Here is a 25,108-nt window from a genome sequence, read left to right on the forward strand (position 1 = left end):
CTGACACGCGTCAAACAAGCCAAGTTGTTCATGCATCGAAATAAAGATGGCCGAACGGGCCCATGGATGGTTAGCGTCAAACGACAGAATGGGGCAAGGAGATTTGTGCTAGTCTCAATCGGGAATGGCGGCATGCATCCTCACATGGCCCAATTGGGAAAGGGCAACGCCGGTCAGGTCAGGTGATTTACAGGGTCTAAGACGGTGGAATTTGGCAGTTGGTCAGGTGACTTGGTGCCTGGTGAATCTGTCAGGAAGGCGGTATCCTTCAGTAGGCGGTGTCGGGGAGCAGTATCATTTTTTTCTATCCGGTAGGGTTTTTGGCCGCAAGACAAGACTGAAGTGTTTTCGATCAACACCAGTCCAATTCACCTGTGTCTCCTTTTTTTTAAAGGAGCTTAACCAAGGAATATCTCCTTTGGTTTATACCCCGGCCTACTTTCACCCGAGAGAGGGACGTACAACTACCTCGAGGCCAGCTCCGCGCCTCACGTTCGGTCATCATGCCCCGCAAGGCGATTGACTCGCGGATTCCCGCTCTGATTCGAAATTGTGTCCAGGAGAAGAAGCGCAGCTTCTTCGTGGTGGTGGGCGACCATGCCAAGGATGTCATTGTGCATCTGCACTACATCATGTCCAGCGTGGACGTGAAGCAGAACAAGTCCGTTCTGTGGGCTTACAAGAAGGACCTGCTCGGCTTTACGAGTCATCGGAAGAAGCGCGAAGCGAAGATTAAGAAGGAGGTGAAACGAGGCATCCGCGAACCGAACCAGGAAGATCCCTTCGAGCTTTTTATCACCCTCAATCAGATCCGCTATGTTTACTACAAGGAAACCGAGAAGATTCTGGGTAACACCTACGGAATGTGTGTGCTGCAGGACTTTGAGGCCATGACCCCCAACTTGCTTGCTCGAACCGTCGAGACTGTCGAGGGTGGTGGTATGGTCATCCTGCTGCTGAAGAGCATGACCAGTCTTAAGCAGCTCTACACCATGACCATGGACATCCACTCGAGATATCGAACGGAGGCACACGATGATGTGGTCGCTCGTTTCAACGAGCGTTTCATCCTGTCTCTGGGAAGCTGTGATTCATGTCTGGTTGTCGACGACGAGTTGAACGTGCTGCCCATCTCTGGCGGTAAGACCGTGAAGCCGCTTCCTCCCCCCGAGTCCACCGACGAGTCTGCCTCTGGACCCAAGAAGGAATTGAAGGAAATCAAGGAGAGCCTGGCCGATGCCAAGCCCGTCGGTCCTTTACTCAGCTTGGCCCGTACTGTGGATCAAGCGAAGGCTCTCTTGACCTTTGTTGATGCCATCGCCGAGAAGACACTGAAGAGCACTGTTGCCCTCACTGCTGGTCGTGGTCGAGGAAAGTCCGCTGCCCTCGGAGTTGCCATCGCCGCAGCGATCGCTCACGGCTACAGCAACATCTTCATTACCTCCCCCAGCCCTGAGAACTTGAAGACCCTCTTCGAGTTCGTCTTCAAGGGCTTCGACGCCCTTGGATACCTCGATCATGTCGACTACACCATCCTGCAGTCGACCAACCCAGACTTCAACAAGGCCGTTGTGCGAGTCAACGTTCACCGTAACCACCGTCAAACCATCCAATACATTCAACCCCAGGATGCGCAGGTCCTCGGACAGGCTGAGCTTCTGGTCATTGATGAGGCTGCCGCCATTCCTCTGCCATTGGTGCGGAAGCTGATGGGACCTTACTTGGTGTTCATGTCGTCTACTATTAACGGTTACGAAGGCACGGGCCGGTCCCTGTCTCTGAAGCTGATCCAGCAGCTGCGTGAACAATCCCGTGGCGGTCTCAAGACCGATGATACCGATATCGCGGACCGCGACACAGGAAAGGCGACGAAGAACGCCGACAAGAACCTTACTGGTCGCTCCTTGCGAGAGATCACCCTCGCGGAGCCCATTCGTTATGCTCCGGGTGACTCTGTCGAGAAGTGGTTGAACAAGGTTCTCTGCCTTGACGCTACTCTCCCCAAGTCTCGCATGAACACACAGGGTTGCCCTCACCCTTCTCAGTGCCAACTGCTCCAGGTCAACCGTGACACGCTCTTCTCTTTCCACCCTGTTTCCGAGAAGTTCTTGCAGCAGATGATGGCGCTTTACGTTGCCAGTCACTACAAGAATACCCCCAACGATCTCCAGCTTATGAGTGATGCCCCCGCTCACCAGCTCTACGTGCTTGTCCCTCCTATTGATGAAGAGGCCACCAAGCTCCCTGAGCCGCTTTGCGTCATTCAAGTCGCCCTTGAAGGTCGCATCAGTCGCCAGAGCGTTCTCAACAGTCTCAGCCGTGGCCAGCGTGCCGGAGGTGACCTGATCCCGTGGTTGGTCAGCCAGCAATTCCAGGATGAGACCTTTGCCAGTCTCTCCGGTGCTCGTGTTGTTCGCATTGCCACCAACCCCGAGTATGTTGGTATGGGTTACGGTTCCCGCGCCATGGAGCTCCTGGTCGACTACTTCGAGGGCAAGTTCACCAACCTCGACGAGAACACCGCCGCCCCCGAGGAAGAGATGGTTCGTGTCACCGACGAAGAGCTCGCCGGTTCCAGCCTCCTGGATGACAACGTTCACGTCCGTGATATCCGCTCAATGCCTCCCCTGTTCGGCAAGCTGTCTGAGCGTCGCCCCGACGCCCTCGACTACGTCGGTGTCAGCTACGGTCTCACCCCATCCCTTCACAAGTTCTGGAAGCGCGGCTCCTTCGCCCCCGTGTACCTGCGTCAGACCCCCAACGAACTCACTGGTGAGCACTCATGCGTGATGCTCCGCACCCTTACCAGCGGTCCCAACGACCCTGCCTGGCTCGGCGCTTTCGCGCGTGACTTCCAGCGCCGATTCCTCTCCCTTCTGTCGTACCAGTTCGGCCAGTTCCCCTCCGTGCTCTCCCTCAGCATCTGCGAGTCTGCCAACGCTGGCGCCAAGCTGGACGAATCCGTCAAGCCCCGCGCTTTGACAGCAGCCGAACTCAAGCAGACCTTCTCAGCCTTCGACCAGAAGCGTCTGGAAAGCTACGCCAACAACCTCCTGGACTACCACGTCATCCTCGACATGGTACCCACACTCTCCGAATACTACTTCGCCAATCGTCTTTCCGGCAAGGTCAGCCTCTCCGGCGTGCAGCAGTCCATCCTCCTAGCCATTGGTCTGCAGCACAAGAGCCTGGATGCCCTAGAGAAGGAGTTGAACCTCCCCTCTTCCCAGCTCCTCGCCATGTTCCTCAAGATCGTCCGCAAGATCTCCACCCACTTCCGCACTCTGCTCGAGGAGGACGTCGAGAAGACCCTGCCCGCCAGAAAGGTCCGTCTCGAGACCTCCGCCGCTCATGATGACGAGCCCGATACCCAGCACAAGCCCCTGCCTGTGAACCTGGACGACGAGCTCCGCGAGGGAGGCAAGCAGATCGAGGAGGAGATGCTCGCTAAGCAGCGCGCCTTGATCGATGCTGACGGGTAAGCCCTACCCCTACATACTTATCCCATTCCGAATGAACAATAACTGATTCACAGCCTCCAGAGACGCGAGCCTTAAGCTGCCTAAGCAGTCTAAGCGCAAGAAGGGCGAGACGGCGCGAGAGATCTACGATCAGGAAATCGACTCGAAGAGACAGAAGATTATCAAGAGGGGCACTGAGGGCCGCAAAAGCAAAAAGCACTAGATGTACTAAGTGAGGGTTTGGACTGTTGTTTTTCTCTTTCTGCATTTGTGTTCGGTGTTCGGTTTGGTCTGAAAGACTTGCTTGCTCTCTCTGTCTCTAGTATTCTGTACTCTTCGGTTCATGTTTCTAATGGGGGTTTCGTCCCTTGTATATATGAATCATATGTTTATTATGTCTACATCCATGGTGGTACTACGTAGGACTGGTTTAGATATGCTGTAATGTTTTGGTACTATGTTGGCTTACAGACATATGCGCGCTTTCAAAGATGCAAAATGAATGGCAGATGTAGCCGGAATATGACATCGGCTCCTTCCGACGATAAGAGTTCCTCACAGCTCATCATGCTCAGGCTTTTCCTCAGCCTCGGGCTCAACCTGCTCCTCGACCTCAGCTTCAGCTTCAGCTTCGGGCTCAGGAGCAGTTTCGGCCTCGACTTCAGGTTCAGCCTCAGCCTCAGCACCAGAAACAAGACCATCAGGCAACTTCTCCTTAGCACCCTCACCAAGGCGAATGCCATCAACCCAAGATTCAACAGCAACAGCCCCAAAGTCCTCATCAGCAGCACCGAACCGACGCCACCAGTCCCGACGAGCATTGAGCGCAATAACCTCCACAGCCGATCCCTTGGCCAGACCCAATGCAGTGCGCAGGATATGGGAGATAGGGTTGCTAGCGGGGATCGCATACAATGGGAACAGGTGTGAGCCACGCTGGGCATGCTTGTGGCCGATCTCAGCTAGGCTGGCTAGCGCAGCTGTGGCCGGGGCCGGGAGGGCTTCGTCAGGCTCGCTCGCCTCGGGGAGGATGGCTAGCACGCATGTTCCGGATTTCGGGGTTAGGCAGGCTGCTTCGAGGGATTCGGGAGTGGACAGGGCTGGAATTGCGGGTGCGGGGATGGGGGTTTGGACGGGCTTGGTGTCCGCTTCCTCTGCGGTGGTTGGCTCTACGTCGTCGGCGTCATCGGCGACGGAGGTTGGCTTTGTTGCGGGCTTGGACTTGGACTTGGCCTTTGGCTTCGGCTTCGGCTTGGAGTCTGAGGACGCGGGTGCGTTGGGCGCGGCTGCTTGGCTCAGGAATTCGGTGATGGGCTTCTTCTTCAGGTCACCCTGGTAGATTTTGGGCTCGGCGTCGCCGGCGACGAGGACAAGCGCAGGGAGCGAGGTGACCTCGAATTTCTTGACGGAGGCGGATTCCTTGTTGCGTACCTGGGCGAAGTCAATTGCGCCCAGGAAGTCGATTGCCAGGGCGCGGATCAACGCGCTTGTCGTGCCCTTTTCCGTGAAGAGGATGGCCTTGGGCCGGTCCTCGTTCTGTCCGAGCCACTTGTCCAGATCCTTGTCTGTTGCGCGCTTCACGTGGTTGGGGATGTGGTCCACGACTGCGTCGACGATGCCTTTGGCGCTGCGCGCGCCTTGGTAGTCCTCCACGCGTGGCTTTCCGGGTTTCTTGGACGGGGTCATGATCTTGAGGGTTGGGAAGCCCTGCACGCCCATCTGGCCGCAGAAGGCTTTGTTCTCGTCATCGTCGCAGTTGATCGCGGCGACATTCGCCAGTCCGTCGAGGTTTTTCGCGGCTTTTTCGTAGGCGGGCTTGAGGTTCTGGCAGTGGCCGCACCAGGGAGCGTAGAATCTAAGTGAAAATGAGTAAATGTCCGAGACGCGGAGCTATAGTGGGGAGCTTACTCGACGATCTATACCAGTCAGTGAATCAAGTCAACTAATCAATTGTGCGTGCAGTGTGGGCAAGTTACTCACCGAGGTATGATTCGACTTCGCGATGAGCGAGTTGTAAGTTTTGGGGTTCAGCTGCAGCACCGGCGAATTCTTGGTGTATAGTCCATCGGCATTCACAGGCAGCGCCGCAAGAAGCGACGTGACGAGCAGTAGACTGCTGTACATGGTGAAGATGTTGAGTCAAGTCAAGTCAAAGAAGGCAGCAGAAATGTTTGAGAAGCTAAAGAGAGAAAAGCCAGATGGCCCCAAACATCACGCAAGGTGTCCTGAAGCTCTTGGCATGCGGAGGGTATTCTGGCAATAACCTCACGTTGAATACGCAAATTTATTATAAGGGATAGACATACTTTTCATATATTTATATAAACAGTTCTACAGCATGACCCATAATTGTTTGCTGATACTAGTCAACCGTACGATAAATGTAGTCCTAATCTCTTGACTCCCAAGTTGTTCCAACACTCTCCCTTCTGTACATCAGCAATGACTCCGGAATGCCATGACTTGGCCTTTCTACCCCGCGATCTCTTCTGGATGATCCTGGCATATCTAGAACCTCACGATATAATTCGCAGTCGTCGAGTCTCGCGTGCCTGGCACGAAGCCTTTAGCAACCCATCCATCCTGTTGCCTCTCCTGAAACAGGAGTTCCCATGGACAAAAGAGGTGAAAGCCCTTGAACAAGAGACAGCAGATGCACCTCAAGGTCATCGACTCTTTGATCAAGTCGCCGCAAGATATGATCATCTAAAACGGGGAAAGCCCCGCTCTATCAAGAAGTATCGATTGTGCGATGCCTTCGGTAGCTCCCGCCAGCGCGAATGGTTCCCCGTTCAGCCCTGGGAATCACACAGCAGTCACCAAACGGGCATTGTCGATACCCGATTCGAAGAGGCTTTGTGGACTTTCGAGGATGGCCTGCTGGTCTATCCCAGTGGGGAGAGTCAGAGTCTCATGCTCCTGGATTTGGAAATGGACCGCCAGTTCATGGTGCCATTCAACATTCGTGGCAGGGTCGTTCGCCGAGTCAGGCTTCAGAAGCGGTTGCTTGTCATTGAGTGGGCTGAGCCGCTGGCCTTCCACTGGCTGAATGAGAGCGACGGTGTACATCGTCACTTTGCGTCTTCGTTCGATGTCGTTGAGGGTGAAGACCAGGTCTGGAGTATTCTCCCGCGCAATGAATGGAAGATCATGTTCTTGGGTCATCCTCTCAGCGAGCGAGATCGTTTCTTCTCTACGCACAGCAGTACTCATTATGTTATCTACATGTGGCAACCGAATCGCAGCCTGTACACCGCAGACGAGGATGCACCGATTGAATCTTTGTTTGTCTGGGATATCTCAAAGGTATCATCTTATCGGCCGTCATTGGATTCTTCAGGTCAACTACGCGGCGAAACTCCTGAGGACGCCCCAAGCATCGTGGCACGATTCGGCTTCCGAGACCTTGATTTCTTCGACATTCGCCAACGAGGAACTCCGTCCATATCGCGGTTATCCATCACGGATGATTCCCAGGCAATAGAAATTACCGATAACCTCTTGATGCGTATTGAAGGCCACGGGCCGCCTGAGCCAGACGGTCTTCGTATGTGTGTTACGACATCCATTCCAATCATCGGGAATGGACCCCATGGCCGTACCTTGCAGGATGATATGTTACCAGTCTACCGCGGCAACTGCAGCTTGCAAGCGGATTTCTTCGACTTTGCGAATGTATACGCGGATTCCTGGACTGATATCATCGCTCAAGTTAGCGAACCTGATGTAGATGTTGGCTTTTGTCTTCATTTTGCGCCTAATGATCCCCATCATAAGACTGTCAATTTGACAATTTGGACGCCTGACTGGCATGAAACTCGTTCGAATGTGGATTTCAAGGGGAGAGGGAAAATCTGTGGTTGTGAGAGATATTTGGTTGGTGAGAATACTGCTCGGGAGCTGGTTGTCTATCGGTTTGATCGATGAAGAGGGCGTAATCTGTTTGAGAGTGGCTTGCTTGAACATTGAATGTTCGTTCTCCTCGGTGGAAAGTGACGGAAAACTAATCGGGAAGACGCTCAACCTTGACAGTCCCTGCTCTCTCTGTCTACTACATATTACGAGGGTCCTAAACCCTATCTATCTCACCTGCGCATAAACCTCTTACAAAGAGCCGGCCTCTTTTACGAAAATTCAACGAAATACTAAGCGGGAAGTGAAGGAGGTCCGAAATTGTCTCTGTTTTTGGTCTTTATACATTTTACTATCGCAGCACGGCATACGTGCCAATGTGTCTGATCGTGTTGGACGATTCGTCCTAAAAGCCCCACGCAACAAAACAACCCTCAAAGGCGTCATACAGATGAAAGTCATCTCGTTGACTTATCCGCAAAGTAAGCGTCCGTAAACTTGCACCGGACGCATGCCTTCAGACCGCACCCAGGGCACGTCAGAACATACAGCGGCTTGCAGAGGTGACACCGATCACACTCCGCCCGGTTTAGCTCCTTTCGCCAGGATCCAAGGTGAACACAGGTAGCGGGATTCCTCGGAGTGTGCGGGGGATTGGCAGTTCTGGATGACATTCGCATTCCCTCCAACCAACCGTTGTAGGTCTCCAAGACAACTCCGTTGAGCTCCCCATAAAGATCATCGGCTGTGTATTGCTCAGGGTGCTCACGAACCTTCTGTTGGAAGAAAGGCACCAAGTTCTTCAAGGCCTCGCAGTTTCCCAGATAGGTGTTGATGTATGAGTCCTTGTTGGATGGATCATCAACGGAGTCGTTGTGGATAGGAAGTAGAGGTGAGAAAATGTCGATGGGGGTTGAAAAGCCTGCGAATGTGTTTCCGACTGAGTTCTCGGTGGCATTGGCAGTATTGGCTGCGTGGCTTTGAGTTGAGAATTTGTCGACCGAGCTGGTGGTGGAATGGCAGCTGGCGAAACGCTTATGGGAAAAACTATCAGTGGAGTTGAAAGAAGGACGAGCCTCGTTGGTAGCTTTGCGTCCAGAATCATGCCTAGCGGAATCATGCCAAGTAGACCTAGATGAAGACTTTGACCAATGAGGATGTTTACCATCCTTTTCATTCATGTCGAGAATATGACCAACCTCTTTTTCCACGTCAGACGAGTCCACGAAGTCGGCAGGCCTGAAGCGGCCTTTGTCTGTGCCAGCATCCAATTCTTTTTCGAACGTGCCGAAAACATTAAAGTCTGACCTTGGGGAGTAGAACAGGTCGTCATCAAAACCACCTCCAGCTTCCTTCGCCATGTCATCCAGGTCACCAGCTCTGCGGCTTCGCATATCCTCTTCGTAGTATCCTGCACGCAACTTCTCCATTTCGGGGTCAATTCCTTGCCATTCACGTTCCCATTGGTCCTTCTCTGCTTTGAACTGTGCACGTCTGGCCTTGTTCTCAGCAGAGTTTGGGTCCATGTGAACGCTATTGCCGAAACTGTGCATGTAATCCGAGTCGTTGCGGGCATCAAAGTTGTTGCGGTGTCTAGAACTGTCGGGACTGGGTGCGGCATTGCGATTGCTCCCTCTGTTACGACCTTTTTTCTTTGAGGAAGGATTGCCATAGTATGCCTCTGCGGTCTCATCGCCTTCAGACCCGCATCGAGCCCACTTGGGGTTGTTCAGTGAGCGGTCGAGTTGGCTTCGGCGCACAGGGTCTCGAAGGGTTTCAACCGCATCTTTGATCTGTAGGAACCGCGTCAGCGATGTATGCGTTGCGTGAAGAGCTCAGGTTGGATTTATGTACCTCGCGAAAACGTTCGGTAGCAGCATCAGTGCCACCGGTCTTGTCAGGATGCGACTTCAGTGCAAGCTGCTTGTAGACAGCGTTGATCTCCTTGATATCGGCATCCCGGCTGACGCCCAAGACGGCGTAGCTGTCAATAGTAATGTTGACGATGGGCATGGTTGCGGTCAAGAGACTCTGGACTTGGAGATGGGAGTGAGCCGGATGAAGGAGAATGTGATGAAGATAGAGAGGACAAGGCTCGAAGTGAAGGAGCAAACATGGGCGTCGGTAGTTGGGACCAACGCCGGCAAGACTTACCTTGGTGAAACAACTAAAGACGGTGAAGTGAGAGAAGAGCGTAAAAGCGTGAGGGATAGAAAGTGCAGGGGATAGAAAGCGTAGCAAATATAAGAAGCAGGAAGAAAGCGAGGATCGCGAGGATAGAAATGAAAAGTCAACACGTCGACGACGAGTCTCAACGTGGACAAGTGTAAGGTCAATAATGATATTGTCTATTGACCAGAACAAGAAGACAGAGGTCTGACGACCAGTGTACATATGAAATTGAAATGGATTGACTCTGATTTTACACAAGCTGAAGGTCGATCTAAATATGAAGTCTACACTAGAAGCGACTTCTTCCCGCAGAAGCAAGCTTCTACATTTCCGCACTAGCGGTGGCACCGGTAATAATCTCAACCAGCTCACCGGTAATGGCGGCCTGGCGCTGACGGTTGTACAAGATCTGGAACCTGAGAGGTTGTTAGAATGGAGTTTGGCATGAAGGGGAGGAACATACTTGTTGATCATCTCACCAGCGTTCTTGGAGGCGTTCTCCATGGCGTTGCGACGAGCCTGATGAATCAATTAGCAATGAATGATAGGAAGGAGTTCATAACACATACGGAGATCTCGCAGGCGTGGCCCTCAGCCATAGCCCAGTAGAGGTTGTTGGCAAGAGCGTACTCGCGGAGGCTGGACAGAGCCTCCTCGTCAACCTCGTAGGAGGAGATGTTGGCTGTACAGATCGTCAGCATGGACTTGACTTGTCTCTTCGTGATATCCACTCACCGGACTGGGTGATAGCCTCCTCGGAGTAGGCCTCAATGGAGGTAGCCTCGTAGGTCTGAGCGTTGACGAACGAGTTGTAGATGATGCGAACACTGGCGTAGTTCTCGGGGAGGAGAGCAATCTGGTCGGCAATGGCCTGGGCATCAGCGAAGCTGGGGATGTCCTTGCAGACATTGGAGAAGCTCAGGAGGATATTGTCGGCGGCGACACGGGACAGCTGGGCCTTGGCCTTGTCACCGAGAATGACGACGTCGGCGTTGGGGTTGGCTTCCAAGATGCGGCGAGTGGCCTTGCTCAGACCAGAGTGGATACCACCGCAAAGACCCTTGTCGGAGCTGGCAACGACCAGCAGAGTCTTCTTGTCCTCCAGGGCCTTGGTCTCGGCCTGCTCGAAGACGTTGTTGGAGGTCTTACCGTAGACACGGGACTCATCCATGGCCTTCTGAGCACGAGTGAGACGGGTGGAAGCAACGATCTTCATGGTGTTGGTGATCTTCTCGATGTTCTTGATGGACTTGAGACGACCCTCGATCTCACGCAGAGTCGCGAAGGTGGCGGCATTGGCGGGCGCAGGACTTTTGAATCTCGCTGTTAGCAATTGTCGTCATTGTTCCTGTTTCACATCGATATTTCGCCAGATTGTAGATGTCGAGGTGGTGGTCGGGGTACGTCGGGTAGAAGGGCCCTGGCACGTTTCGGATGAGAACTTACCGAGCGATGGCAGCACCACCAGCCCGCAGGGCCGGGCGGACGGCACGGGAGAACATTCTGGGAGGGATGTAGAGAAGAGAGTAGATGAGCAGGGGAGTAGCTGCGGAGGGGGGGTGACGAAGGTAGAGAGGGCCGTCGGGAAGTGCGAAGTTCAGAACTCCTGGTTCTGTCCCGGCTGCGCCGCTAAACCCAAAGTGGTAAGCAACTACGGCGAGCCATTCCGACTTCCGGCGCAACGGGCCTCAGGCCACTGTTTATGTAATACTTTTGCCTCAGGCATTATTTACACGTTACGCTGTCGTTACCTTTGACGCCTCAGGCCATCAACTGTCCAAGACCTCGTTTTCCCATTCCATTCCTCCCATTCCCCCAAACTCCCAACCTCTTTTCCTCTTTCCCTCTCTTCGTTTCTCATCTTACATCTCTTCCCTTCCGATTCCACCCGCATTACCCCCTCATCAGCTGCACTATTGATGCAGCTCATCTTTTAAAACTTCTCTGGCTCTTCATTGGTCAGTATTTCTTTACCTTCATTCATCCATCAGCCGGTTCGATTTGCCCGACTCGGCGCAGGAGGACTCCTCCTCTCATCACAACGTCGATTCTATTCAATATATCCTCGAAGTCCGATCACGGCTACCATGAGTTCATCAGAGGACGATATGCCCCTCGCGCGCGCGAATGGCCGTGCTAAGCGTAAGTTCTGCTTCAGCTGATTCGGTCTCATACACCTCGTTCTTTGGTCGCAATCCTTCACTTTACCCAAAAGTGAATAACATTGCCTCTCGATTGCATCTTTAAATGTCTATACTCCTCTCTACCAGCCATTCTCAGTCTTGTATTTCATCCCGCTTTGACGTCACTTCGTACTTCAGCCGCAACCTTCGAGCTTCACTAACATTCCCAATTCTCAATCCAGCTTCTCCGAAGACTCCCGACGCTAAAATGCCGAAGTCGAGCTCTCCAGGCACCAACGGTCATGTTGACCCTGGTGTGTCTATTCGATTCGGTCCCGTGGAAGACAAAGATGTGAAGATGGAAGACGCGGAAACGGATGTGCTTGCGGCTGCTAAGCGCAAATCTCGCACAAGTATCACCCAGCAAAAATCTTACGCAGAAAGCAGTGAAGAAGATGAACCTTTGGTACGCCTACCCCCATCGCGGGACGAGCTTTCTCCCCCGTTTGCGACACTACCGTCGCTCTAGGTTACACATCTAACCATTCGGCAGAGCAAACGCCGGCGCACCTCCGTGAAACATGAGGATCCTGAGACGGATGAAGATGTCCCTCTGGCCCGCAATGGACGAAAGCTTCCGAAGGCCGACGAAACCGCCATCGGAGAGGACTCCGACTCGGATGTGCCACTCGACAAGAAACTCACCGCCCAGAAGAAGAAGATTGAAGCAACTGCGGCGAAGGATGCGCGCAAACCCGCGGTGAAGAAGGAGACCAAGCCTGCGCCTAAGAAACAGGCCAACGGGGTCAAGAAGGAGCCTGAAGCCGCTGCCAAGAAGGGCAAGGCCAAGACTACTCCAGTGAAGGCAGATAGTCAGGACGCCGAAGACAATGACGAGGAGGAGGGATACCGCTGGTGGGAGGACCATAGCAAGGGTGACGGAACCATTAAGTGGACCACTCTTGAACACAACGGTGTTGTGTTCCCTCCTGAGTATGAATTGCTTCCAAAGAACGTCAAGATGAAGTATGATGGTATTCCAGTCGTTCTCGAACCCGAGGCCGAAGAAGTGGCTGGCTTCTTCGGAACCATGCTGAACTCGACTCACAACGTGGAAAACCCTGTCTTCCAGAAGAACTTCTTCTCCGACTTCAAGGATGTCATAAAGAAGACCGGTGGAGCAAAGGACATTAACGGCAACAAGATCGATATTAAGGAGTTCAGCAAGTGCGACTTCAAGCCCATCTTCGAATACTATGACGCCCAGCGTGAGGAGAAGCGAAACCTGCCACCAGCAGAGAAGAAGCGCCTCAAGGCTGAAAAGGATGAACAAGAAGCTGCGTACCAGTACTGTATTTGGGATGGTCGCAAGCAAAAGGTGGGCAATTTCCGTGTGGAACCGCCTTCTTTGTTCCGAGGCCGTGGCGAGCACCCCAAGACCGGTCGCGTCAAGACTCGTGTGCAACCTGAGCAGATCACAATCAACATTGGCAAGGATGCGAAGGTTCCTCCCCCGCCTGAGGGTCACCAATGGAAGGAAGTGAAGCACGACCAGGAAGGCACATGGCTTGCCATGTGGCAGGAAAACATCAACGGCAATTACAAGTATGTCATGCTGGCCGCCAACTCTGATGTCAAGGGACAAAGTGACTACAAGAAGTTCGAGAAAGCCCGTGAACTCAAGAAACACATTGAGAAGATCCGCAAGGACTACGAAAAGAACCTGAAGCACGACATGATGGTGGAGCGTCAAAAGGCCACGGCAGTCTATCTCATTGATCAGTTTGCTCTGCGTGCTGGAAACGAGAAGGGCGAAGACGAGGCTGAAACTGTCGGCTGCTGTTCTCTCAAATATGAGAACGTTACGCTGAAGCCCCCACAGACCGTTGTCTTCGACTTCTTGGGTAAAGATAGTATTCGGTTCTACGATGAAGTCAAGGTCGACCTGCAAGTCTTCAAGAACCTGAAGATCTTCAAGAAGGCCCCGAAGAAGAACGGTGACGAAATTTTCGATCGCTTGACGGTATGTTTCCATCTTCATCGTGTCAGATGTATATTGCTAACGAATGACAGACCTCTGCTCTTAACAAGCATCTTCAGAACTACATGCCTGGTTTGACTGCTAAGGTCTTCCGTACCTACAACGCATCCTACACAATGGGTTCTGTGCTCAAGGAAATCAAGACGACTGGTAGCACTATTGCCGAGAAGGTGAAGGCGTATAATGACGCCAACCGCAAGGTTGCCATCTTGTGTAACCACAAGCGAACAGTTACCGCCGGCCATGCTAACGCAATGGAAAAGATGGGCGAACGGGTAAGTTGAAACTTACCTGATGACAATATGTACAAAAAACTAATCCATCTTCCAACAGATCAAGGGGCTCCGCTATCAGAAGTGGCGTCTGAAGCAGCAAATGCTCGACTTGGACCCAACTCTGAAGAAGAAGAAGGGCGCTGCCTTCTTCGAAATTGACGAAGATCTCGACCAAGAGTGGATCAATGAACACCAAGCTTTCCTGATGGAAGAGCAGACCACGAAAATCAAGAAGAAGTTCGAGAAAGATAACGAGAAGCGCGTTGCCGACGGCGAGAAAGAAATGAAGGCAACAGAGCTAGAGGAACGTCTGCAGGTTGTCAAGGAGATGGAAAAGAAGTTCAAGAAAGAGAACAAGACAGGCAAGGTCGAGGCCGAGGCCCGGGGTGCCACCGTCGAAAAGCTTGAAGCTGCGATCACCAAGATCGACCAACGTGTTGAGACCATGTCTGTCCAAGCTCAGGACAAGGAAGATAACAAGGAGGTTGCCTTGGGTACCTCTAAGATTGTGAGTTGAGTTCACCTACATATTTGATCATCTGCTAATATCTTTTCCAGAACTATATCGACCCTCGCCTAACGGTCGTCTTCAGCAAGAAGTTCAATGTCCCCATTGAGAAATTTTTCTCCAAGGCCCTGCGCGAGAAGTTCGAGTGGGCCATCAAGTCCGTCGAGGAAGACTGGGAATTCTAAACGCCCACAGTCCTCCCGCGCAGGTCCTACTTTCCGCGCACATTACATTCTCGTACAATATTTTCGGTTTTCGCAGTCTCTATAGCAGAGCGGTTGCCTTTCTCTCTATTCTGTTCTATAATTCTTCAATTCCACCATTTGCCTTGCCCCTTGCTTTTTACACCATGCTTGAAGAGAAATGCTTACATTGACATTGCAACGATTCGTGTCAGCTCAGAACGGGCTTGCACGACAGGGTGGGAGTGGGTAAGATAGGTATGAATACCTGGGATGGTCGCAGTCGCATCCCAGGAAGAGAAAAAAAGAAAGGAAATCCTCAAGAAGAAAATGAGAAAAAGACAACCATTGAATCGCATTTTGACTTGGTGGCTTCCTTAGATGCATATTCGCATATGCATGGGATTCGGGCATTTGCACATTTCTGTCCGTTCTCCTTCGTCTTTTCGGTCAACTAGTAGATCTCTGATACAAAGATAGCAATGCATTCTATCATTTCTGTTCAACAATATCCATGCAAGTATGTAAATAAGTTATTGTACTTCTTTACTGTACGTACTTCGTAGTGGATATAGCCCATCTGTGGGACCTGCACAACATACCTGCAGCGCCAATGCATGTATGAAACGAGTGGGACTGGAGCCATACCCTGCAATTAGATTCATAAGCCGAAGAGGCCATGTGGTCATTTGTTTTAATCATCTATGCAACCCTTGGTACGTACATGTAGATAGATAATGATGGAGTATCTCAAATATTACTACTACCAAATATGTAACTTATAACAGAGCGATACTAAACCAAAACTAGAACTATAGAAATGGAAAGGGCCCAATATGCTGCCACGCAGGCCAATGCAAAATAAGTAAGGAGAGAGAGAACTGAAGCATATATGCATAGAAAATAAGATCCAGAGAAGGGAAGACCCAACGAGAAGGATTATCGATTACAGTACAAGGCAGATCCAGATCTGGGAATATAATGCTGGACACGCCTGATCTGCCTGGCAGATAAATTGCTTCTCTGTGTGGTCACGTAGAGAAAGATGCAGGAGAGTGTAGGGACGGGATCATAATCGGGGTCGTGTCGTGTTAATTCAACGCTTTCTTTTCAGACACAATGTGATGCGATGACAGAGTTTTTCCTCATCGGATATGGGGGACCGTTAATGAATCATGGAAGAATGAAGAGAAAGGAAGAGAAAAGGTAAAATAACCGACAGACGGGATATCTTAAAGGAGAAGAAAGATCAAAATGGAAAGGTAAAAAAGGAAAATCCTCATGGCCACCAGCCCATGCGCTTATAACTGTCGACGATTTCGCGAATACTGTCGGCGCCAAACTTGGGATACTTCGGCTTCCAGTCAGTTTCAGCCTCGAATTTCGACCCGTCAATCGACATATCCTGGTCCTTGAGGACGTCGCGTTCCAGGAACGGACTGATCGGTCCTGGCCGTGTGATGCCGGCCTTTTCAATGAGCTCAGCCCAAGTCTGCAGACTAATCTCATTCATATCATCGACGACATCGTCGAGGTTCAGCTTGGCAAGCTGGGAAGCAAGCGATCCAACGAACGTAACCTTGAGACCGAAAACCTCAGTCAGCGCATTAGCGACGTGCTCCTGTCGTGTGTCGTTGTGGTCGACGACGTTGAAAGCGACAGGCCCTTCCTTCGGGTCGATGTATCCCACGCGGGCGCGCCACTTGGCCGCCTCGAACAGCGCGCTGGCGGCGTCCTTGACGTGCAGCGTGTTCACCTTCAGGTCCTTAGTGTGCAGAAGTACCAGGTCCTGTTGGAGGTCGACGTGCACGGCTGACAGGCAGATACCCGTGGCGAAGTAGCCTGGGTCGTAGGCGCCGTAGACGTGCGGCAGGCGCATGGCGCAGTACTGCAGGCCGGGAATCTTGCGCAATTCTTCCGCCGCCTTCAATTTCCAGTCGGCGAGCTTGTGCCAGGGGACGAGTTTGTCGGTTTCCTTGCGCGGTGTAGAGCCGCCTTTGTAGACGTGGGCGGTGGAGGTTTCTATGAAGGCGGGGATGCCACGGCGGGCGATCTCCTTGCCCAGCGCTATGGATAGTGCGCAGCTGCGGACTTCGTAGACATCGTCTGGTTGGGAGTGCCGTGATTCGCCGCCGCAGTTGATCACGTAGTCGAATTGTTTGCCGTTGGCTCGGTCGAAAATGCGCGGGAAGTGTTCTGGAGAGAGTTTTGGTGAGGATGGCTCAGGGTGGGAGAAAGTGGGTGTGTCTCTTACGTTCGCGACTGGCATCGGCCTGGACGAATTTGTCCTTGGAACAGGCCTCTGCAAACTCTGGGGCCAGCCAAGCCAACTGGGGCAGGACTTTGTCGACTAATCGTACCTCGGAGGCCAAGTCATTTTCGTGGAGGTATAGTGCCAGATGGCGGCCGATGAAGCCTAAGAGGGGTTAGTCTGAACGCGAGGGGGAAACTAGTAGACACATACCAAGGCCACCGACAATCAAGACAGCAGGCTTTTCCATTGTGTGCAACCCCGCAAGTTCAGGAGAGTGAAAAGGGGAAAGTGAAAGGAGAGGGGGGATTAAAAGTTCCTTGAAATCCCCTGCCAAGCCCGCTCGAGGCCGTTGACTATTAGAACCAAGTGGGTTACAGTGGGCACAATCAATTTTGAAAGTTTGAGAGAATTGAATCTGTGACGTCGCGGGGGGGCATATAGTGCGAGTTAGTGACTTTAGCGGTTTTAAATAAGTACCTAACGGAGGACGGAGTTGTCTGCTGTCTATACTCCGTCTACCGTCCCATGGTACTGGGCTCCGATCGCCCGAGATGCTAAGCCTCCGCTTATCTGGTTCCCTTATTGTATATCCATGGATGAGGTGAGTCAGGGCATGGCCTACGTAGAGAGAAGTTATCAGAAGAATATGATCAAATGTGGATTATGAAATCATTGTATCATGCATGGCACGGTGTGGCAATTGCCATGAATCTGCGGCCTTGACGACATAGCCAACAATGAATGGCCTGGCCAATGCCAACGGAATTATACACCAACGACAAACACAACCATTACAATGATAATTGAGCTAATCATTCACTGCGTCTACTGACAAATCAAAACTTCGACATATCAGTACGCAAGACATTCCAATATGTATTCCTCAACACTGAAGAACCCGCCTTGCCTCCGAACCATTTCGGGACATTGCCCAAGTTGAGCATCTAATCGAGTTTGACAAGATTCAGTCGTCCCTTAAGGGAGAATTCTTCGCAGGGCTCATTCAGCTTCATAATTCCTCGTGATTTGCGAAATAGCAGCAATTTCACGCCAAATCGGGGACCAAACTAATGTTGGCCGGACTATCACTGGGAAGGACTTAGTGACAGCAATGACCTCGAGGCAGCGATCCTCAACCCAGGAAAGCTATAACAATCTCGGCGCTTTGAACTGGCTGACCTGATTTACCTGATCACGTTCAAGCTCCAGATTGTGTGAAACTCGTCCCCGGCTATGGCATACAATTCAACCTCTTATCACTGAGTGATGCCGAGCGAGTATACAGAACACGGTGGTCCAGTAAAGACAAATCGGTCAGGAATCAGGAATCGCGAGGACAAACTAGTTGGATACACGACACTGCAGACAGCAATGATGTGCCAATTCTTCAAGCTCCAAATGCGGGCACCGCATTGATATCGGCTGAGCTTGCTCACCGACGCATTGGGCATGCAGGATCCCTAGCTTCTTACTTGATTGAGAAAGGTACAAAAAGGAGGTAAATTAGCGTCTCATACTGTTCCAGGCGATATGAGATGCCTCACTAGTTATGAAAGGTATATCCACAGCGCAAAATAGCAATAAGATCCATACCAAAACACATCACGACGCACCGAGTAACTTGAGCGAGTTCTTCAACTCCTTAATGGCGGTATCAACATCATCAAATGTCAACGCAGAGACAGCCCAGCGAGCATGCTTCTGCGCCAACTGAACCGTGTTATCGTCTATTCCATGGGACGGCTGAGGGGGTACATAAGGTGCAGGCGCGGAAGGTGTGTAAGCAGCTGGGGCCGGTGCAGCTGGCGGAGCAGCCGGGGGTGGAAGATGCGCGCTAGCGTTGTTGGAGGGATCATAGAAAGAAGCCGGGTTTACGGATGGGTTGGTGGATGGTGGGGGGAATGATTGGAAGGCTGTGGGGGTATCTGGGAGGTTAGGGCCTGGTCTTGAGGAGGGTCCTCCAATCGTTGCTGGGGTATCTGGGAGTTCTAGGCCTGGACCGGAGTTGTCGATATCCATTGACTGAGGGGGAGAGCCAGGTGCGTTGCTTGGGACGGAGGGGATCTCAGGCTCGGAGGTGACCGTTGGACGGGGTGCTGATGAAGTGCGGGACGGATGAAGCGACTCGTCTAGGGTTGACTTGCGCGCTAGGTCTCGTCCAAGACGGTCTGACTCGTCTGGGATCTCTTCGATCGATGGCTGTGTTGGTTTGGAGGCATGTTCTGCGACCGACTCATCGAATGCTTGCACCTCGGGATCGTCAATGAGCTCATCTTCTTGTTTCGGTGCGGGATTCGTCTCATTGGGGTCTTCGCCAGCTTTGAAGGCCTTTACGATGCGAAGGGCGTGGAATTTGGCGAACTTGATGCGCCCAGCTATCTCCGGGTCGGCACCCCAAATTGAGCATAGTTCAAGAAAAGTAGCTGCTGCCTGGAATGTATCTGCTGTTTGCCTTTGAGCAGAGTCAGTCGTCTGTGGTTTTGTGTGGCACTCCAAGGGCTCACTTTGTGACTTTGTTGGCGTTCATGGCAGCTTCAGCGCGACCAAAGACTTCCAGTCCAAATTGCTCGACATAGGCACTCGCTGCGACCTCATCTGTCACCGTCTCATCCCCTGGGTGCTCAACTTTGAACTGTCACAGTTCAATAAGATCAGCCATCCAGTCCAAGGTGCGCTGCTTTAGGAGCACGGCAATACAGGCGGGGCAACCGACTTACCTGCTCCAATTTATCCACCAGATTGGTGGTGTATTGCATGATCTCATCGTCGGAATTGTGGAGGCCCCTTTCAATGATTTGATTCACGATATGGAAATTGCCTGCGTTGGGGTTCAATCAACATGTCCGGTTGCGCGCGCGGGGACACTCACACCAGTAGGCAACCACCGGTTTGGCCTTTTCGATCTGGGCAGCCCGGATGGCGAAGCGCCCAATGTCGGCGGACCGTAGTCCAGCTGGGATGTTATTCATGTTGAGCTCTGGTGGGTAAAGGAGAGAGGAGAGGAGACAGATGACGTTTGGACTGGGTTCCCACCGCCCGGTGCGGGGGACTACTCGATTTTGGAGATATCTCATATCTCTATACAATGTAATCTTGCATTTCTACTTTGCGCTCTGGGTATCATTCATCTTCTATCGCCCACGTTCCAATCTCCACCTTCTCTTCTGCCAGCGCCTCAACTTCGAAATGGTCTTCCACTTGTCCTCCGGGTCCACCGATACGCTCAATCACAACCCAGACACTGCGCGACTCGGCGTTGGGATACAGATCGAAGTCCTCCACTCGGACTCCTGATACTGTATCACTGTGAACTCCATCCTCCGAGGTGGCTAGGATCTCTTTGTATGGCCCCTGGCCCAGCTCCACGGTCATCAGTACAGGCGATGGAGCAACAGCCCGAGAGCCGATCGTAGACTGTTTATTCCTCGCAATGAGACGGATTCGCGTTAGGCGAGACACCCGTAGCGACGCCAACATGCGATCTTTACCCGGCGGTAAAACACCGACGTCAGATAAGACGACACGCCGTCCAGCGGACTCGGAAGCCAATGGTTGCACTACACACGGGATCGTGGAGGAAATCCACAGCGTGAAGCGACCGAGCTGGTCAGCCGCAAAGGTAGAGCATACAATGGTGTAAGTGCCTCTGTCTAGGGATTTGGTCTCGGCCAACGCACATCCCCGGCGGTAGTCACCACTATCTGCGATGATATCTCGGCTTCGCACTCGTGAGATGCGCTGACCGTTCGACCAGAAAAGCTTCACGTGCGTCGCTAATTCGGCTTCTGCTACCTCGAGCAAAATGGAAACATCCGTTCTCTCGGAAATTTGTAGGCTGAACTGTGGATTCGAGTGGTATCGAGGTGACTCGGCGTTACCGCCGGCTGTCATTGCAGTCCAGGAACTGCTTGCCTTTGTCACGCATAAATACTTATCTAGCGACGGAGCCACTGATACAGGGGAGGTCGAGAATGACGACAGTGTGAAGCTTTGGCTGGATGATGGGAGAGACTGCTCTGAAATCACCACGGTCCATCTTGACTTGGGAGGCATTTCCAATCGCATTAGAGTGTTTGGAGAGTCAACATATGGACCACGGTGGAGGTATCCATCACTCAGGGACACTCTTCGGCCATCTGCTTGGAATATATAGATGCTGATGAAGCCTATCGCGCTTTGAATCTCACCAGTCTTGAAATGCCGCCCAAGTAGTAGCCAAACCGTGCCTCCGGACTCGCTGGAGAGGGAGAACTGTGGATTCTTGACGAAGCAGCCGGAAATAACACGTCCATGAGACAAGTCCCATGTGAAATGAATGTCCTCGCGGTATCTGAACAACCCAGGATTCCAGTTTAGGTAGAGGTTTTCGAAGTTCTGGAACACCTGCTCACAGTCCATCCAAAAGGTCCCTGGAGCAAGAGGAGATTTGCTAGGATCAAGGTCGAGATTGTTCGGTGTATGTGGATCCGCCCCAGCCCACGGGTTTTTCAAGAGAAACTGGCGACGCCCCTGGGATTCTTTCAATTCAAGGATGGCGTAGTCGTGCTCGCCCACTAAGCCCATACCTTGCTGCTCGCTTTCGGTCAGACTGCCGGTTCCAATAGTGAGAACCACATCTCCGTGGTAAAAGGCCTTGTATAGACGGCCCCAGATCTCATCTGAGGTAAAATCGTCGTTGTGTATAAAGACTTGTTCGGGAATCCATCCGGTCAACACCCATAGATCAGTACCTGAGTTGCTTCCGGGGAAATCATAGCCGCCTCGGATTTTCAGATATGCTTTTTCAACAAGAGCGGGCCACAAAAAGTTGGGATTTTTCCGATCGATCACATGTAGTGAACGTGAGGTCTTGGATGAAGGCAGTCGGTCGTCAATAACTACCCTGCGGAATGATCCGTTGAAATATAAGCGGAATATGTACTTCCCAGACAGCGATAAGACTGGGTTCCCTTCATCATTGCACGGATACATTGTAGGTGTCGCATTCTGTTCATGTTAGCTTTGAGTCAGTATTATGGAGTTGACTGAGCTCATACCTGTCCCAGTCTTCGTTCTGATCGAGAAGTTGTGGCACATAAGCTGGCCACAACTGAACAATCAGTCAAGACATCTTGCACAAGATCGGTTTGCCCGGAAGCTGAGATAGTTGGGCTAGTTGCACCTGGATTAGCCGCATTCTTCAGTAGATCATGCGGTCGTTTCCATCCTGCAAAAATATCTCTCTGGACGTCGGAGAGGTGCAGATCGGGTGAATCCCTATACTCAATTAGAAGATTCGAATGGTTACTGATTGAGTTCTCCACATACGTGAAAGGTCGATCTTTGAGGATGAATTCATCTTCGTTCGGTGCTTGACTCCAGGGTGGAAATATGTAGCCATTTAGTTTCGCGCCCTCGAGAATAATGATCTCTTCCCGGGTGGTGAGCTTCCGCGTGGATGTAGGCGGGCGTAAACTCGGAAAGGCTTGGGGCGCAACAGCTTGCCAGTCAGTGGCGCGCTTGATCTTTTCAGCCCGGATGATCAGTTCTTTACATTTGGCATCGAGCTTTTTTTTCTCGTCGGCGGGGGCCAGGCGTAAGGCTTTCATGTAATGCTCCGCGGCAGTGATAGCCGCTTCCAATGCCGCATTCTGGGAGGTCGCCCCCGCTATCCCATCTTCGGCCTTCTATCAACTTGTTAGCCGTCTCTTTGCATCTGGAGAGGAGCTCATGTACTAAGGCTTCCGATATGTGAGGTTGTTGCGGCCCTGACATACTGGCGGGTTTTGTAGAAGAAAGGAATGAGGGTAGTGGAAGAACTGGTATAGAGAAGAGAATATAGGAGAAGAATGGTTATATCATAAATGCATGAGGGCCTATGTTTAACAGCAGGCCCTATAACGATGGCATCTCTGCTCGACTATACTTCTTTACGGCTAATTGTCTACACTGCGTCACTTAAGATCTATCTAAGGAAGGCGGTGTAACATGGCAAGAAGTTGAAAGTACAGCCCTTGGGGTATAGTTTAACGTGGCCACCCCAAAACACCATAGTAAATACGATATATTCTACACTGATATCTCAACAACCACGTTTTCATTTTATTTAATTATTTGCCGATAGCTGTTGATAAGGCTTTTCAACGCTACATATTAATTTTGACGAAATCTGATACCTACATTGTTACGGTATCGAAAATTACGTTGCTAGGAGCTAGAAATATAAATATCTGACTATATCTGAATTAATAAGATATAGAAATTCTTTAAACTCCCGTTAGAGACTAAATACCATCTAAAAAGCATTAGCTTTTAAGGAAAAGTCCCTATAACCTGCCGTTGTTGTGATACTATGTTGTAATTTATCGCATTTACTATGGTGTTCTAGGGTGGCCAGCTCGGGGGGGGTGGCCAGCTCGGTAGGGGAATACGTTACTTACCGAAGTGTTAGCGTAGACATCGAAGAGCCCTCCGAAAGTACGAATGTGAGATATTTCTCAAATGCCGATGTCTCCAGGCATATAGAGCTAGGGTCTATGTAGAGGGAATAAGCGTAAATATAGGCGTTTTGCAACCAAAGATGACTCGCAGTGGTATAATTGTACCAACAACATGCTCGGACTTCTATAAAACCCATGAGAGAATATGCGACTAAACGTTGAAATGTATGATACAAAGTAGATCTGATAAATACCATCACGTGATATGGCGCATGGATACCGAGTGGACCTCGGCAAGTTTTAAGGTGAGCGCCGAGGTGCAATGTGCAGTAACAGGTAATTCCGAACTCGGTTTCTTTGGCTTTGATACTCGGGTGTCCTCGGTATGCACTGTTCCTTTTGAGTTACACTTCTCTTCTGCGCTTTTCTTCTCTCGGAGCAAGCAGTACGGCCCCGCTAAACTATTTCCCCTAACTACAGGCCGCTCCGCAAGCGAGCCCTCTCCTGAGCCTCTCGTCGACCTTTCTTAATTCCACATACCCTTCGCATATACCATGGCCGGTCAATCGAAGCCCACACTCTCGCCATGGGGCAGTGCTGTTGCAGGTGCGACGGGCGCCGTCCTCGCGAATGCAATGGTCTATCCGCTTGATCTGTGAGCCCACTACATGCGCCAGTTGCCAAAATGTTGGGACGAGATTACTTATTCTCTTTTCATCTAGTGTAAAAACCAAACTGCAAGTACAGGTCAAGCAAAAGGACGGAGCCGAGAAGAACGATGACCTAGACCGCTATGAATCGACCGTCGATGCTATCAACAAGATCGTGGAGAAGGAAGGTGTCAGTGGTCTGTACTCTGGCATGGCTGGAGCCCTGCTTGGTGTCGCCTCTACAAACTTCGCATACTTCTACTGGTATAGCGTTGTAAGAACGCTTTACATGGCCTCGGCCAAGTCGCCAAAGCCCCCCGGTACAGCGATCGAGCTTTCCCTCGGTGCTGCTGCTGGTGCCGTCGCTCAGATCTTCACCATCCCGGTGGCTGTCATCACAACCCGACAGCAGACACAGCCTAAGGGCGACAAGAAGGGCCTGATCGAGACTGGTCGCGAGGTGGTCGAGAGTGAGGACGGCTGGTCCGGCCTGTGGCGCGGCCTGAAGGCTAGCTTGATCTTGGTCGTCAACCCTGCTATCACATATGGTGCCTATCAGCGCCTGAAGGAGGTTATATTCCCCGGGAAAAATAACCTTAAGCCCTGGGAGGCATTCCGTGAGTGATATACCACCTGCCTGAAAGATGGCCCGCTAACGAAGAAAGTCCTCGGCGCCATGTCCAAGGCTTTGGCCACTATTGCAACCCAGCCTTTGATCGTCGCAAAGGTTGGTCTGCAGTCTCGCCCGCCACCAGAGCGCAATGGCAAGCCCTTCAAGACCTTTGGTGAGGTCATGAAGTTCATTATCGATAATGAGGGTGTTCTGTCACTCTTCAAGGGAATTGGACCCCAGATTCTGAAGGGCCTTTTGGTCCAAGGTCTGCTCATGATGACCAAGGAGAGGTATGATCACTCTAAAGCTCTGTTGACTTTTGTTTCTTTGCTGACTGTTTCATAGAATGGAACTTCTCTTCATCGTCTTGTTTGCCTACCTCCAGAGAATTAAGAAGGAGAAGCTGCGAAAGGCAGTCGATACTGCCGCATTAAAGGCTAAGACTAGCCTACCCGCCACCTTGAAATAATTTTCGTCTCCTTAGATTGAAAGGCGGCTATTTTGCATTTCGGTCTCTATGCTTGTTATGTTCGGCGCCTTGGTTCTTCTTTCACAATT

The 25,108-nt window shown here is 51.6% G+C and overlaps 10 protein-coding genes across 10 annotated transcripts; 4 read left to right on the forward strand and 6 right to left on the reverse strand.

The window, feature by feature from the left end:
• Nucleotides 1–503: 503 nt before the first annotated feature.
• PENARI_c021G03357 (ribosome biosynthesis protein KRE33) lies at nucleotides 504–3,684 on the forward strand (the record flags this gene model as incomplete). The annotated part of the gene is made up of 2 exons (XM_022635177.1): nucleotides 504–3,478; nucleotides 3,543–3,684. The coding sequence occupies 2 exons, from the start codon at nucleotides 504–506 to the stop codon at nucleotides 3,682–3,684; spliced, it is 3,117 nt and encodes a 1,038-aa protein (XP_022484918.1).
• A 332-nt stretch (nucleotides 3,685–4,016) lies between these two features.
• PENARI_c021G05961 (putative disulfide isomerase) lies at nucleotides 4,017–5,585 on the reverse strand (the record flags this gene model as incomplete). The annotated part of the gene is made up of 3 exons (XM_022635214.1): nucleotides 4,017–5,316; nucleotides 5,370–5,377; nucleotides 5,442–5,585. 3 exons carry the CDS (start codon nucleotides 5,583–5,585, stop codon nucleotides 4,017–4,019), a joined length of 1,452 nt encoding a protein of 483 aa, XP_022484966.1.
• A 318-nt stretch (nucleotides 5,586–5,903) lies between these two features.
• PENARI_c021G00133 (F-box protein) lies at nucleotides 5,904–7,388 on the forward strand (the record flags this gene model as incomplete). The annotated part of the gene is made up of 1 exon (XM_022635137.1): nucleotides 5,904–7,388. The coding sequence occupies one exon, from the start codon at nucleotides 5,904–5,906 to the stop codon at nucleotides 7,386–7,388; it is 1,485 nt and encodes a 494-aa protein (XP_022484911.1).
• Nucleotides 7,389–7,771: 383 nt separating this feature from the next.
• On the reverse strand, nucleotides 7,772–9,326 carry PENARI_c021G11590 (uncharacterized protein; the record flags this gene model as incomplete). The annotated part of the gene is made up of 2 exons (XM_022635283.1): nucleotides 7,772–9,106; nucleotides 9,168–9,326. 2 exons carry the CDS (start codon nucleotides 9,324–9,326, stop codon nucleotides 7,772–7,774), a joined length of 1,494 nt encoding a protein of 497 aa, XP_022484935.1.
• A 481-nt stretch (nucleotides 9,327–9,807) lies between these two features.
• PENARI_c021G04634 (F1F0 ATP synthase subunit gamma) lies at nucleotides 9,808–10,987 on the reverse strand (the record flags this gene model as incomplete). The annotated part of the gene is made up of 5 exons (XM_022635190.1): nucleotides 9,808–9,901; nucleotides 9,949–10,004; nucleotides 10,055–10,167; nucleotides 10,221–10,795; nucleotides 10,932–10,987. 5 exons carry the CDS (start codon nucleotides 10,985–10,987, stop codon nucleotides 9,808–9,810), a joined length of 894 nt encoding a protein of 297 aa, XP_022484849.1.
• Nucleotides 10,988–11,572: 585 nt separating this feature from the next.
• Nucleotides 11,573–14,617, forward strand: PENARI_c021G09093 (DNA topoisomerase 1; the record flags this gene model as incomplete). Its single annotated transcript, XM_022635246.1, has 6 exons — nucleotides 11,573–11,627; nucleotides 11,851–12,074; nucleotides 12,162–13,631; nucleotides 13,682–13,924; nucleotides 13,983–14,432; nucleotides 14,483–14,617. 6 exons carry the CDS (start codon nucleotides 11,573–11,575, stop codon nucleotides 14,615–14,617), a joined length of 2,577 nt encoding a protein of 858 aa, XP_022484963.1.
• Nucleotides 14,618–15,893: 1,276 nt separating this feature from the next.
• Nucleotides 15,894–17,115, reverse strand: PENARI_c021G10231 (NAD-dependent epimerase/dehydratase family protein; the record flags this gene model as incomplete). Its single annotated transcript, XM_022635260.1, has 3 exons — nucleotides 15,894–16,810; nucleotides 16,869–17,030; nucleotides 17,079–17,115. The coding sequence occupies 3 exons, from the start codon at nucleotides 17,113–17,115 to the stop codon at nucleotides 15,894–15,896; spliced, it is 1,116 nt and encodes a 371-aa protein (XP_022484958.1).
• Nucleotides 17,116–18,470: 1,355 nt separating this feature from the next.
• On the reverse strand, nucleotides 18,471–19,837 carry PENARI_c021G08004 (uncharacterized protein; the record flags this gene model as incomplete). The annotated part of the gene is made up of 4 exons (XM_022635232.1): nucleotides 18,471–19,320; nucleotides 19,373–19,500; nucleotides 19,586–19,686; nucleotides 19,738–19,837. The coding sequence occupies 4 exons, from the start codon at nucleotides 19,835–19,837 to the stop codon at nucleotides 18,471–18,473; spliced, it is 1,179 nt and encodes a 392-aa protein (XP_022484866.1).
• A 151-nt stretch (nucleotides 19,838–19,988) lies between these two features.
• PENARI_c021G01348 (calpain-like protease PalBory) lies at nucleotides 19,989–22,622 on the reverse strand (the record flags this gene model as incomplete). Its single annotated transcript, XM_022635153.1, has 4 exons — nucleotides 19,989–21,854; nucleotides 21,905–22,124; nucleotides 22,176–22,534; nucleotides 22,584–22,622. The coding sequence occupies 4 exons, from the start codon at nucleotides 22,620–22,622 to the stop codon at nucleotides 19,989–19,991; spliced, it is 2,484 nt and encodes an 827-aa protein (XP_022484980.1).
• A 1,219-nt stretch (nucleotides 22,623–23,841) lies between these two features.
• Nucleotides 23,842–25,019, forward strand: PENARI_c021G01107 (putative peroxisomal carrier protein; the record flags this gene model as incomplete). Its single annotated transcript, XM_022635148.1, has 4 exons — nucleotides 23,842–23,942; nucleotides 24,010–24,554; nucleotides 24,603–24,840; nucleotides 24,896–25,019. The coding sequence occupies 4 exons, from the start codon at nucleotides 23,842–23,844 to the stop codon at nucleotides 25,017–25,019; spliced, it is 1,008 nt and encodes a 335-aa protein (XP_022484887.1).
• Nucleotides 25,020–25,108: the final 89 nt, after the last annotated feature.

The sequence above is a fragment of the Penicillium arizonense genome (genome assembly GCF_001773325.1).
Source record: "Penicillium arizonense strain CBS 141311 chromosome Unknown PENARI_contig021, whole genome shotgun sequence".
In the NCBI taxonomy this organism is placed as follows: domain Eukaryota; kingdom Fungi; phylum Ascomycota; class Eurotiomycetes; order Eurotiales; family Aspergillaceae; genus Penicillium; species Penicillium arizonense.